The sequence below is a fragment of the Abramis brama genome (assembly GCF_963993115.1).
Source record: "Abramis brama genome assembly, chromosome: 7".
Classification (NCBI taxonomy): Eukaryota; Metazoa; Chordata; class Actinopteri; order Cypriniformes; family Leuciscidae; genus Abramis; species Abramis brama.
This window is the reverse complement of record NC_139969.1, coordinates 28,989,016-29,004,429: the sequence shown is the minus strand read 5'-3', so window position 1 is coordinate 29,004,429 and position 15,414 is coordinate 28,989,016. Positions and strand designations below refer to the sequence as shown.

Sequence of the window (15,414 nt, the reverse complement as noted above, 5' to 3'; positions counted from 1 at the left end):
ATCTGACTTACTGTGACTCAGCAGAACATAGCCATATAAATGGCCTAATCCTGACTGACCCATTTAGTATTAATGCTAAGTGAACGGTATGTCTGCGACTGTGGTACATTGTTGCTAGCGGGCTTAATTATGTAAGTGAAAAAGAGCTTCTTGGTTTGCCAACATTCTCTGAAGCTAAGTCAGCCATGCTAATTCTAATTGTATTGTTGTCTAACTTTAAAAGTGTACTTGTAATTATTTGAATGCTAGTCTTGCCACTGTCCCTCCCGTCCCTAGTGGAGCGTCTGGTAGCCGCTCCTTAAGGAGGGGGTAATGTCACATGCCTGTCCTGTCTTGTGTAGCACATGTGGTGTTTGTGTTCCTGTCTCTGTTTTGACCCCACCCTTATCTCATTATTGGTTTCATTTGTCCCACCTGTTGTTCCCTCATCACCTGCCTGATTTGTCCCTTTTATAAGTTCCTTTATGTTTGCAGTCTTTGTCGGATCGTTGTCTTGTTTACGTCTCCCGCTCTCCTGTGAAACCCCGGTATGTGTTGTTTTTGAAGTTGTTGTTTTGTTTGTTATCATGTTTTCCCCCTTGTGGGTTTTTGTTTCATTTTATGTTTCTTTTATTTAATAAATCATTCTTTCTGCACTTGAGTCCTCTCCCTTAGTTTTCTTTAGTTAACGTGACACCATGCCACGCTCAATTGCTTAAATCACCTTTCTTTCCCATTCTGACATTCAGTTTGGAGTTCAGGGCTGCGTTCAGCCCCGACAAAACGTTGCACAACGTTTTTTAAACAGAAACGGTGATGCGTTGAACACACTGTTCTGATGACGCAAGAGTTGCAACTATGGCAGCTGAGAAGGCCATTCTTTGTGTTCTTTGTGAAGAATTATCGGAGCCTGATGAAGTCGGTATAAATATGTGTTTAATACTACAAAATATGCCCGATGTTACAGTAACTGCACTTGCCGCCCAGAACAAAAGAGAACATCCCAATCGAGTGAAGGGATTGCTGAAACTGAAATGGAAGCACACATCTTACCTAATTCAGACTAAAACACATCTATTTAGCCTCACTGACTTTATTTGTAGTTCATACTGTTTTAATACCCTGTATTTTCTTTCTCATTTTTAGGAACAACACTTAATTACCATTGTTTATTTCTATACTTGCAATGAAGCTAAAAATATAAACAACTACATCATCATTTTGTTGATATCCTATATTTTTTACAATAAAACTTTCGACAAACATGTCTTCTAATATCCTCAGTTGTTGCGTATACCGAGCTGCATCAAACACATTTGTAAATTACTTTCCTTGAACCCATTTTGCGAGTTCACTTTAATACCAAGTGCTTTATATACATGTTGATGCTGATTGGACTGCAGTTCTGACACACCCACCAAACAAGAGAAAACGTATCTCAAACCCCGTTGCACACCGGTGCACGCCGTTTCCAGGAAACATGACGTTCAACCCGGAAACCGTAGCAAAACGTTGCGCACCGTTTTGAACTTGAACATGCCCCAGGAGATTGTCTTGACCAGGATCACACCCCTAAATGCATTGAAGCAACTGCCATGTGATTGGTTGATTAGATAATTGCATTAATGAGAAATTGAACAGGTGTTCCTAATAATCCTTTTGGTGAGTGTATATATCTTTTTTGTGATGCTAATAAGTGCAATGACATGACGTGAAGAGTTAGCTGACGGCCACTGCGCTAATAATAGATAACTTAGTGGTGGGGGAAAAAATCGATTCTGTTCAGTATCAAGATATTTTGCGCACGCAATTATATCAATACTGTTGCGCAAAGTATTGCAATATTTAGGCTAATTATAAAATAATTATACTAATAATTATATTATTAGTATAATAATATACTGTCTAATATATTACCCACCCCTAATAATAGATCCATTGCCACTGAGTAGCTGACGGATGTATTCCGTCAAAATGGCTGACACGCGGTTAGGGGTCACGTGACTGGGAGATCCCTATACTACGTACACAATACTACATTACATGACCTCAAAACACTTGTACCATAACTCATGATTTGTAAACTAATACATTTTGATGTTTGCATCACATAACCAGCTCCTTATCTACGGCTTTTCTAATGCGGAAGACTTGCTCCGTAGCTCATCTGGTACAGCATTGCACTTGTGATGTGGAGGTTAGATTCCTGTGAAACATGAGTCACGATAAAAGAGCTGGAAAAATGTCATGGTTGCTTCAGAAAATGTGTTTTTAACTCATGCTTGCGTTCACCTTTTAGCACCACTCGCCAGACATTTCAATTCCAAACTGCTGGGATATGTGCATTAAACCAACCTATTAAAATGTTGCCACAGTCACATTCAAATGTTTTACGCCATGGGCGAGGCTAGCCCCTTTTTAGGGGTGCTTCAGCACCCCTAAAAAGGAGGTCAGCACCCCTAAAACTTGGAGTAAGAAATGTTGTTATTCTAAAATTTTTGTTCGTCTTTGACAAGGTTAAATAATGTTCTTCATCTTCAATCCGCAGCAGCGCCAAGCAGAGCGCAGGTCAGAAACAGAGGCGCGCGTGTGTGTGTGTGTGTGTTTGTTCATCTGAGCCTCATTGGTCTTTCACTTCTCGTCAATGTCAGAATATTTGAGATGACCAATCAAATCAAAGTAGGCGGGCTTTATGTTCACAGAAGCTGCTGAGCGCGAATTTTACATGGAATTTTAGCAGCACGACTGACGCTTCAGTTTATAGTTCGAGTTAAGATGTAAGTAGCTAAACTAAACATTTTATATTTGACAGTTTTTTAGGTCATAAATGTTAAACGAATGACAAAAATAATTAGAAAACTAATAAACTTTTGTCTATTTTCGCCATTTTGAGCTGAAAATAGGCCTATATAACGTGTAATTATGTCATTGTGAGGGGACAAGAAACATTAACAAAGCCGTTTTCATAGGCACAAGATTAATAATGCATGTGTACATGTTGAGAATTAATATAATACAATTTGTAGCCTTCAGTAAATTAAAAAAGTTCAGCTTTAGGAGGGGAAGAGACAGGGCAAGATCAGGAGACTGAGAGAAAAGGACAGAGTGATGGAGATGAGGAGAGAGCAGGTTTTAAATCTATTTCTTATCCTTTTTTGGCCTTCAAACGTCTTGAAATGCACATATCAGAGAAATAAAAATGTTTAACCCCATAACAACCTCAAATTTATGACCTCTTTGATTATAAAGCCCTGTCTACGGCCATGTATTAGGCCTAGATCAATAATGAATGTGTACATATTGTGAATTAATTTAATAAACTTAGTTACCTAGCTTTCCTGCAGCTTTGTCTAAGAAAATGGTTCATAAATCAACCTATCAGTTGACCCTATGTTTACTTTCTTCACTGACAGACAAAAATGAAAAGCCTATATCAGTCAAAGCTCAGCTTTAGGAGGGGAAAAGACAGAGCAAGAGAAAAACAAAGAGAAAAAGAGTGTGATGCTGATGAGGTGTGGAAATAAACAGCTGCCCGCACATGGTTTTAAAGCTATTGTTATCCAATTTTTTTTGGCCTTCAAAACATCTTAAAATGCACATATGTAGATCAGAGAATCAAAATTTTCTCGGGGGAGCATGCCCCCGAACCCCCCTAAATACCTCACATTCGGTACCTCAGTGATTATAAAACAATGCCATATGCATGTTAATGGATGAATGAATGAAACTAGTTAATAATGAGCATTAGACCATAAACTAACTTTTTTTTCCCCTCATTGGAGGCTGAGCCCCCCTAAAATGAAAATCCTAGAATCGCCCCTGTTTTACGCTTTTATCCAAAGCGTCTTACAAATGAGGAGAGAAATAGAAGCAATCAAACCAACAATAGGGCAACAATATGCAAGTGCTGTGACTAGTCCCAGTTCGACCAGCATATATATAGAGAATAATGCTACTACTTCTTTCTACTTAACTTTTCATGAAGACCAATCTGAATCTAAACTGTACAGAATTGTCCCAAACCAAATCCATCAAGTGATTGTGGCAAATTCCTATAAAGTAGAGCCTTATTAGAAACCAAGTCTAGAAGGTGAGACACTCCCTCCTCCACCTGGAAAACTATCCTTAATCCACAGTTACAGGTTAAATCTAGCCTTGAGGAGCAGAACAAACATCAGTACTGACTTCTGAAGCTTCACTGTAGTGCATCTCTAATGTTTGAGCTCTAATACCAGATGGCAGCGTGCCCCCTGCCAAGCACCGCCCGACCCCCACGAGGCTTGTGCTCGGTGATCAAAGCTGCACTGAGCTCTGAGTCCAAATGCATCATTGTTGAGGAAAACTGGGCTGAAACCTGCCCAGAGAAGAAAGGCCGTTAAAAGCTGTGTTTTCATCTAGTGTCACGCTCAGACTCGACAGAGCATCTGTGGCAGAAGAAATGGCGTTCTTCAACATTTATCGCAAACATATTGAGAGGATGAAAGAAAGGAGAGTGCAGATTAACAATTACCATCAATTTGTCAACAGTGAAGTATTACACTGTGTAGAAATCTAGCATTGATTGAGAGACAAATTTGTTATTAAGAATACGGAGGGATCTTTGTCAGTTGTGAAGGAGGTGCTCTGCTTTTTGAGAAGAAGGCTGAGGCTTTTTTTATGTTTGCACAATGCTGTTTAAATGATGTCTGTTGGAAACAGCCTACACATTTGTGTGTACTTTACTAATCAAATGTGTACACACTGCACATCCACACACACACAGACTCTTTATTCTGAGGTAGCATGAGCACTCTTATGTGTTTGATCAAAAACGTGTAGGCTGGAGGTCTCCAACCTTATTGTGAGTGAGAGCTACTGCTGATTCTTTACCTTATGCTTCAGGCTGCAAATATATTTGGTTTCATATCATATTTCCAAGGAATAATAATGAAATATCTTTTTTATTATTGAAATATTGAAAATATTGTGAATGATTTCTAGCAAGCATTATATAATTTTTTTAATTTCGTTGTTGATATTGATTCTTCTGATTGGTTCCTTAGTTCCACAGGTATTTTTCCCATTCATATTTTTATTAGACATTTGAAAAGAGTAAAAGGTCTGTGTACTTTTTCTTTCATTCATTATTCTATTTCGGAATGAAAGATGAAATTTAAAAAAGGGTGCAGCTTGGTTTTTTGTTTAAAAGAAAAAAAGCAGAAATGGCTGTATTTTGTTTTCCAAATGTATTGTTGTCATCAAATAATAGTAATAGAAAATTGGACAACATTTCCAATCGTTTTTTAATTTGTAATATTTATTTGTACGTTTATTGTATTTCATTTGACTGATCCTATCTTTACCCGGAAGTAAATTACACCGTCGTGCGAAGTCATAACGTGTAATTAAACGTTGCATTCATATTCTGGGCTCATCTGATTTTTTGTACATAGCATAGCCTACTTTGTTATGATTTTAGTATCATAATGATTAATAAATGCACACACAATTATCCGTGAACTTGATTTGAACAAATGCCTTTCAACTTGTGTGTGCAAAATTCAGAATTAAATGAATGTGCAGCAATTTGTACAAATAGAGAGTCTGTAGGCCTACTATACTGTTGTAGCCATTAAATAAGCGCATTTAGTTTCATATTTGTTAAAATATTATAATGTTATTTTTTTCCATTTATGTTGATTTATGAAAAGTGAACAGCACGAGTAAGATAGGATGCGCAATATATATCGAGAGACATGGAGCGCGTCAGACATGATTTTGACCACTTCATTAAGTTTTGTTTTGTAGAAAGCCTTTCTTTAAAGTGAATTTCGTTTTGTATAAATTGTATCTTAATTTTAATACATTTTTCATCAACCAATTGCCTGGATTTAATAAATAAGAAGCAAATATAACAGACAATAATAATCATGGAGGTGCCCGCACGGTCAATTGCATTGCAAGTGAACTGGAGCGCATCTCATCCTAACTTAACGAAACTCAGTGTATGCCTCACACAGACATGAGAAATACATCAAATACACAAAGCTTGAAATGTCTTTAAACGTAAACGAAATAATTCAAAACGAAAAGAAAAAGGCTACTCTCTGATTATGTAATCCATTATGTGCATTTCTCTCTATAGGCGCGTTCACTACGAATATGGCGATCGTCAACTTCATCTTTGCAGCCGAGTCGACACTTTCAGAAAACACTAGTTTATTAATAAAAATCAATGCACGCGTCACCGGATTTACAAATGCACATCTTGCTTGTTGCACGCACACATATTATGTCGAAATAACAATGTATTATGTTGAAATAACATTATTAATAATAATACATCTTTTAGATTATTGATTGAATGCTGAATGTTGCACTTGTTCAATTTAATAAAATAAATACTTTAATTGTGATCATTAAAATGATTTAACTTATTAAATATTAAATATTTAGTCGCCAAGTTTTGCTCATTTATATATATATATACTAGTAGCGATAGTTCATTCTAAGTTTACTCAAGTGGAAGAATGTGACTAATAAACTTAGGCCTACTAGCACTATGCATTATATTTTGAAAAAGAAGTAGATTATCTTAATATCAAAACCTTAAATTTTCTCTGGACTCAATGATAAATACATGTCTGACCATTGGAACGAACCAAAAAAACTAGAAAATCGCATTCATGCCGATTTATGGTGATATTATTTCCGTTAGACCTTTGCCTACATTGATGCTGATGCATTAAAGAGGAGGGGCTCCCCTGTTCCAAGATGGCGGCTCTATTGACGCATTCGTTCCAATGAATTGCCGTAGCCAAGGCGACATCTAGTGTATATATCTATGACTTCGCACGACGGTGTAATTTACTTCCGGGTAAAGATAGGATCAGTCAAATGAAAAACAATAAACGTACAAATAAATATTACAAATTAAAAAACGATCGGAAATGTCGTCCAATTTTCTAATACTATTATTTGATGACAACAATACATTTGGAAAACAAAATACAGCCATTTCTGCTTTTTTTCTTTTAAACAAAAAACCAAGCTGCACCCTTTTTTAAATTTCATCTTTCATTCCGAAATAGAATAATGAATGAATGAAAAAGTACACGGACCGTTAAAGAGTTATAAGCCAAGAACCAAACCAACCTATGAAGTGAATCAGGGGCCGTATGTATAAAACTTCTCAAAAATCCTCTTAATAATAGGTTGAAGCTTTGACACAAGTGTCAAAAGATTCGTAGTAAAAAGTAAGACTTGTTTAAGAGTAGGAGCTATTTATAAAGAAGTTTAGCAAAGTCTAAGACTCTTAGGTGCTAACTGAGCTGACATGAGTGAGTGGAGGCGGGGCTAATTTGCATATTCATAGAACTGCATATACTAAATGAGGCAAGGGTGTACAGTTACATTCAAGCTATTTTAAGGTATTATGAAATGATTTTTCAAGGAAAACCGTTTAAATATGTAATTTTGGTGATCAAAGATGAGTTTTAAGCCAGGGATACAATTATTGACTACAGGGGGACTTTAAATGTTTTTTTTTTAATGTCAAGCAAGTATTATGAAATAAGTTTATTTATAGAATGCACTCTGGTTGACTCACATGCTCCAAACGATCACCAGGTGCCCGTGGGCACTGCATTGGAGACCACTGTTGTAGTCTATGTATGACTCCCCATCCACAGAAATCTAACCAAACTGACTATTTGGTGTCATTCAGTGATCTCGTAATTTTCTGTCAACGTCTCCTCTGCAGCACTTACTGACACATGTAATTCGTACTGCATGTAAATGTAAATGAATTGATACCATTGACAAAATTGATACCATCAAGTCAATCATTAGGGCCAAAACAATTCATAATTCATAAAAATTAGTTGGTGACCAGTTTTGCTATTTGACTTGATTACTTCTCATAGTTATTTTAGTTTCCACTGATGTCACTACATAGTTACAGCCCGTAATTAATTAATTTAATGACTAGATGTATCCATTGTGCACATAAAGTTTTAAGTTCAGTAATACTGAGGAAGGAAATTGACTGCTCAGTGAAGTGTAATGAAGTTGGACCTGTGCCAGTGCAGTTATAGCACTTCCTTGGACCTACTACTGCACTAGCGCCCATATAACCGACACCAACTATTTGACTGGCCATTTAGAGAACCCACTGACTAGTTGATTATGAAATTGTGTAGTTTTACACATTCGTAGTTCAGTAAACTTCAATAAACATTAGAATATTTGTTAAAGATATTACTAAAAATATTACTAAAAATGTAAAAATACATTTTTAAATATCAGTATAATAAATGGTTTGATGACAGTATAGACATCTTTGTGAAGCTCTGCAAAAAATGTGTATTTTATTATAACCTCCCTTGAGAGACCATTAGACAGCAGCAGAAAACTACCACTGAGAGTATTAAAGTACACTCATTATCAAATCCTTATAGTGCTATAGTAGAAGATATATCCCTCCAACACTGTTTTACTAGTGGCTTTAAACTCAAATACACAATAGCAAATAGTAAAGTAAAATAAAAATTGTATCAGCATCTGTGATAATGACCTATAATTTTTTAATTCTAGCCAGTCTGCCAAATATTGATTTTCCTTTGTTGATACGAGGATAAAAATAAGAGTGAATCTGGATTAGATGTGAAGGCATGTCATGGGTTTATATTCTGATATGTGAAGCATGTCCAATCGTTTGATAGAGACATTTATTTGAGGATTACACACATAAACATGATTGGGGACAGGCTGTTCTCTGGAGCGCGGGTGTTCAAAGCTCCAGGTATTTCAATTTGTCCCTAAGCCCTAATTCTGGATCAGACTCCTGTTGAAATCCTGTAGTATTATATGAAAGGGAGAGGAAATGAAAAAGAGAGAGAGATGTTTGTGTGTTTTGTGTGATTTGAGCATTTCCTCTCATTTAAGACTCATGATTACTTAATTAAACGAGTACTTGATTTAAAAAATCTTGTATTACAATTTATATTATTCTCAATTAATTGGTAATATAGAGGGACAATCCATAGACAAGGGTCTGAGCAAGAATACTGTAGGTAAAAAAGTTAATAAATAAAATGATTAAATCTGCAGTACACCATAATGATACTCAATTAATCTGCAAAAGTGTTGGTTGCTAACTGTTACTTGATTAATCATCAAAATAATCAGTAGATTGTTTACACACTAAGGTTCATTGCTAAAAAAACACTTGCTAAACACAAATAGCAAGAGGCACGACACAGAATACTCAAAATAATCGGCAGATTACTCGATTACCAAGATATACAACAACGGTTAGTCGATTAATTATCAAAAAAGTTGTTATTACTCGATTACTGCAGGTTACTAAATTAAATTAATCAACAACAGTTGTCAGATTACTCCCTTTCCAATCTGTATAATGCAGATTACTCAATTATCCACCATAATTTTCATCAAAAAACTCGATTACCAGGATGTACAACAAAAATGTACTCGATTAATCAAGAATGTTGTTGACAGATTACTCAATTACCAAGATGTGCAACAAACAGTTACTCGATTAATTATCAAAACCTTTGGCAGATTACTTTTTGTCACAGACTGCTTTCCAAACCGTACAATGTGGATTACTCAATTAATCGTCAAAATTGTCATTAGATTAGTAGATTTGCAAGATATACAAAACATATTACTTTCTTACCAGACTGTATGTCATCAAAAGAATCATCAGCTTACTCGATTACCAGCTCTACTCTGAACCAGGATCTGTGGTTTGCCATAAAATAAGCATTTACTGTCTGACGCACTTGGATTCTCAGAGAGTCCTTTTGATTTTCGGGATTTTAGCATCAGAAGAGATGCGGGATTTTTGAACTGCAGAAGCTCTTCTCACCCCACTTCTCACTGACGCCCAGACACACTGCTGCAAATCCTGCCTAATGTGATTTCATTTCCCAAATGCACACTATTTAATTTCAAGGATGATATTTACCAATGAAAAACTAATCTTCCATTTGCTTGAATGGGAGACTCAGAAATAAACAAATCTCTCAACAAAATTATGACATAGTGTTTTGTGGGTGTAAGTTTGTGTGCATGTGTATGTCCTTACTTTGTGTGGGAGTAAAATATTTATATTTCCATCATGTCTCAATCCTGTTTTCAGGTATTTCTCCAACTTTATTTTGTGCTTGAATCAAGTTTAAAGCAGGTTAGATAGTCTTTTGTCACTGAGGCATATTTTTGTGCCTGTGTTGGTCAACCTTTGACTTTTAAATCACACTAGAACACAGTGATGGAAGACTGCAGGACCAAAACAAGATGTAGAGACGGATAGAAGTACGCTTGTCTGCCCTGTTCTGACAGAAAGGAGAAGCATATCTGGTTTATACTGGGCAGGCCTCGGGTGATTACAGCGTCCAGATTGAGCCGCTCGAGCTGAACTCTATTTCTTATCTGGAGGTGAAACTCAAAGGACTGGAGCACATACAAACTATCTTGTTATTGGATTATGATGTGCAGGACTATTACATATCTGATCTGATCCAAAACCTACCAAGCTGCCTTTCTATCTAGTGCCTTTACACAGTATGTGGCAGCATCCTAACCAAAATGAGACCGTTTTGAAACATCTTATGCAAATCACGATGAACCTTAGTTTGGGTAGATGTCATATTAAATTTGAACAAGGCTGGTGTGTGATATATTTTTAATAACACATTTGTCATGATTAAATTAAACCAATGATTTAAAATGTACTTTAAAGTAAAACTTTTAATCTGACATTATTACAGTGTGCACTTTTAAGTGTGTTAAGAAACGTCATGAAAGTGTACACTTAAGTGATATCTGCATATACAAATACATAATTTTTTTAAAATATATTTTTAAGAATTGAAGCACATTAGTGCACGTTCAATATAATTAATCCACAAGGGATAGGCTTGTTTTCATTTGCACCAAATTAAATATGGCATAGCATGTTGCTAAGCTAACTAAGGGATATTTTTAATAGGGGGAAAACACACTAATGTGTTAAAATAGTTATTAATTCATTATTAATTCAAATTGTTATCAATACTTAAGTATTGAAAGGAAAATTAAATGTAATTTACACTGTTTCTACTAAGTAGAAACCAAGCTATTGTTCAGATGTCCTGCCACTCATCACAGCTATTTGAGTGGTTAGGATCATTTTTTGGTTATCTCCTTATCGCATCACATCTATTTACGGCACATTGTTGCTTACAACTAGATTTCAGATGAAGTTTTACATTCCTCTCTTTTTCCATCTCTTTCTATCCCTGTTTTTCCTCCCTTTCTCTGTCTCTGAAAGTACCATTCTGTCTTAATTAAAAAAAGCAGCAGTGCCTCCCTAACAGATGGCACTAGTTGGTGAGAACCGTTATTAGTGAATAAACAACTTTAAAGTGTATCACTGAATCTTAGTGCAGATGTCCTCATTGTCCTTGAAACGTCAAACCATTAGAGTTTCATCCCACTGAAATTAAATGCATCACAATTTCATCTGCGTGCAGGCATGTGCACATGTGCAGTGTTTCATTTTTTTAACATTATCATTATTAATAAACATAATAATTTTGCTAATTAGTTCACTCTAATCCTGCAATTGCTATGTTAGTCGTTGACTGATAAAACTGAGCATAAATTATCATAAAAGAAACACTAGATAACTTTAGTCCAGCTCTTTCCGTTTTCCGTTTTTCTCTTTACTCTCGCATCTCGCTTCAGTGGGGGAATACAAATAAAATGTTATTGAAGGAGACATCCAAGCCATATCAAAGAAAAAATGCATCATTGTGCAAAAAACATGCAGAACACCTTGGCAACTACAAAGAAACATCCTGGCAAACATCCAATACTATAGTCAACCCAAGTCACATTTATTTATATAGCGCTTTATACAATACAGAGTGTTTCAAAGCAGCTTCACAGTAATAAACAGGAAAATAAGAGCGTTAATGCAAAATTCAATTATGAAACAACTTCAATTTCAGTTGTAAAGCAGCTCTACCAATGGAAATATTGTCATTATTCAGCTCATTTTAGTTCAGTGTTGATTCAGTTCAGTTCAATAACAATGTCAATGTTGCGAAGTTCATCAGTTATGAAGTTAATAATGATTAATAATTGTTAATTAATGATAAAATTAATTTAATTCAGCTATTAAGTGTCGTTATTCAGATCACTCCAGTTTAGTGTTGATTTAATTCAGCTAGCAGCATTGTGTAGCATTGTGGTGGTGTTTTTGACCACTCACATTTTGTTAAAAAAAAAGTAACATTTTCTTTTTAAACAGCTTATAGTACAATTTCCCAATTTAACAGCTGTGCCTGTAGTCATAGAAAAAAACTAAGCTAAGCTCCGCTTTCCTTGTTTACAGTTCCGACTCAGACAAGCGTTACAATAGAGACTAAAGTGCACAGTGTGATTTTTAAGGAAAATGTACCAATTTAATTAATCCAAATGAATTACTTTTATGTGGACTAGAAGGAATTTTTTTTTTTTTTTATAATATAAAATTACATAGTAACATGGACAAAAACGGCAGACTAACAACTTTTTTTTATAGGTAATTCCTGTCAAATTTCATTTTAAACTGTCCAAACACACAGATCCTCAGACTTGCATTAAAAAGAGCAACCGGCAACAGTTGCTAAGGTAGGATTGGTCAGCAGCAAAGTGGGGCTTAGCGAAGGGTCTATCATGATTACAATCTGCTCAATAAACTGGTGTTTACTGTTGTGAAGGAGAAGAGAGAGCTGCTGATGTAATGTTCCTGTTAAAAACACAATCTCAGATGAGTCAGATGCACAGCTTGACGATTCGGGGAGGGCTGCGGGTGCATTCCATTTGATTAGACGCATCCCTGTTGGTTGGTTACTGGCCCACACCACGCATTGCCTTTACCAGAGTCCAAGGACAATAGGAGGCCTTACAGAGCTGTGGGGAATGAATATGATGCAGCATTGCCGCAGTGGATCCTTCAGGTTTGTCGACAGGTTTTGTGGAGTGTTAGGGTATTGTGATTGCCGCCCACTGAAGGTCTGTGAGAGTTTGTAAGTAACTCGGCAGTGTCTCTGCATATAATATCTGCGGCTCCAGACTGTTGTCCATGCTCTATTGCTTACAGCTCCATCTGCTCTGATCAGTGAGTTCAGCAGTATTACAAAAGCTGTAAATCTGTTTTTTAGGCATACTGTACCTTTCATCCCCCCCCCCCCCCCCTTCATTTTATTACAAATTTCACAACTTGAATTTTAAGTGAAATAGACTATAGAAAAAGACAATTGGCAAGTGCACTTGCTTTCCAGCATTAATATTAGGTATAGCAACATTTTTGTTAAAAGGATAAATGAAAATTCTGTCATAATTTACTTTCTCTCATGTCATTCCAAACCCATTAGATTTTCATTCATATTCGAAACACAAATGAAGATAGTCCTGAAATTCTGTTCTGTACAAGCATTTAACTCTCTCTTTCTTTCTCCATGTGCAGTGAAGAACACATGCGCACCCTTAGAGTTTGCGTGTGCGAACGGTCAGTGTGTTCCTGGGCGTTGGCGTTGTGACGGAGAACCTGAGTGTCCAGATGGATCAGATGAGGCTGATGCCACCTGCAGTAAGTCACATCACATCATAAAACTCTTACTGGTTCTGTTCATTTCTTGGTTTAACTGTTTGCTTAAAGCAGTGGTTCCTTTTTGACTCCAAGGTCCTCCTATATGTAAGCTATGTACCTCTGGTACTTCTGTTGTAATAAAAATACATAAACTCAAAAATAAGCCAGTTTAATATTGTACATCTTTCAGTGAATTTTTTTTTTTGTGTGCATTTTTTAGATTTCTAGTTCAGTCATGAAACTCTAGAGGGCACAGGCTGATAGGTCCTTTACATGCAATCTGTAAGCAATCTCATCATTACCCAAGCGGCAACATTCTAATCTGAAAAATGAAGCCTACCCGGAAGTGCAAAAAACTGCAATACATCGAAAATCCGCTAGAGGGAGGTCCCAAAAGGGAGCAAATGTCCATAGACCCCATGTTAAAATGTCCATTTTCACAGCATAAATTCATGTTTTTACAGGTTGGTCCCATGGACTTTTATTGTATTTTTCGATAGCTTCCGAGTGCCTGACAACTGTGAGGGGGGTGAATTTTTTCTAACTTGTTAGTTTAGATCGTATTTAGATATAAAATGTATGACAAATAAGGGCGTGGTTAACTTTGATTGACAGCTTGATTGACGGAGAATGACAACATAAGAAGCGCCATTTTTTAACACAGTTGAAATATAATACTACTGTTTCTGTATCATGAAATGTAGTTTTAAGAGTTTTTCAGGCGAGAATGTAGTTGTTTAAAGCTCAAATCTGTGGTTTATTTAAAGATTTATGAAAATTTTATCCAGTTGTGAGATCCAGCGATGACCGGGCGCTCGGCGCTCATGTACCCCGCCTGGAACAGCTTTTCCTCGGCTAGTCGTTCTGGCGTTTGCCGCGGACTCTGGCGTCTCTGTAGTGGTTAAACATGAGATATAATTCGTCTTGTCTATATCTAACGGGCGATTTTTGGTCTCGTGAATCTATAATTTGTTCCCTGGGCAATCGTTTTGGCTGAGGGGAAGTTTCATAACTTTATAAGCTATTTAACTTTACCGTTGTATGGTTAGACTAGAGCGCTGACTTTGTATGTTTGACTGAATTGTTTGCTTTATTTGTATAGCTTCTTGTACCTTTTACTTATACTTTTATAATGGCTAATATTGATCAAAGTGAAATTTAACAAAAAGAGACTGGGTTGAGTTTTGTCATTTTAAATTTTAATACAACGAAGATGATCTGTAAAGTTGTTTACTGCAAAATCTGTTGTTTAGTACAAATGCACATATTGCCTGGACCATATTAAAATGTTTAATATTTTAATATTATATTAATTTATTATATTTAAAACGAAAAGAGGCAGGTTTGTTTTATATTTAGTTTTTTTATAAATAGGCAAACGTTATGTGCAGTGAATATAATCAATGCGTGTTGCCTGAACCACATTTGTGTGGCTATAATGTTTAAGATTTCTTTAAATGAAAACGAAAAGAGTTAGTATGGTGTTTTATAACATATTTCGTTGCCTAAAATATACACAGAGATAACCGGAGTAGCAGAGCGAGCTGAGTGACGCGCGCTGCGTCAGAAGGTGGGCGGGGTTAGGATTTTCCAAGATGGCGCCGCCCATACCCCCCATAAACGGCTTCAAAACCGTTCTTCAGAAAGTCTATGGGTGACGTCACAGACGCTTTGTCCATATTTTTTACAGTCTATGTCATTACCGCATGGCACAAGCTGATTGGCCTCTGCTGATTCTGCAGCCAATGAGATTGCTTGCTCAACAATTTAAATAGTCTGGTTCAGTGTTTGCTGTAGGCTAGTGCTGTATC

At 36.2% G+C, this 15,414-nt stretch overlaps 2 protein-coding genes across 4 annotated transcripts in view; one reads left to right on the top strand and one right to left on the bottom strand.

Annotated features, from left to right (window-relative positions):
* LOC311086549 (uncharacterized protein) overlaps positions 1-9,866 on the bottom strand; it is a 29,339-nt gene extending 19,473 nt beyond the window's left edge. The window contains exon 1 of one of the 2 annotated variants that reach the window (XM_084119482.1): positions 9,662-9,866. The gene's annotated coding sequence lies outside the window, so the exon portion shown is untranslated. The remainder of the gene's footprint in view (positions 1-9,661) is intronic. The other variant, XM_084119481.1, reaches the window with a different exon arrangement.
* Positions 1-15,414, top strand: part of LOC311086547 (low-density lipoprotein receptor-related protein 8-like) — a 79,160-nt gene that overhangs the window by 12,279 nt on the left and 51,467 nt on the right. For both annotated transcript variants that reach the window (XM_084119478.1, XM_084119479.1), the window contains exon 3: positions 13,481-13,603. In XM_084119478.1, the coding sequence (XP_083975604.1) occupies positions 13,481-13,603 (123 nt within the window). The remainder of the gene's footprint in view (positions 1-13,480; positions 13,604-15,414) is intronic.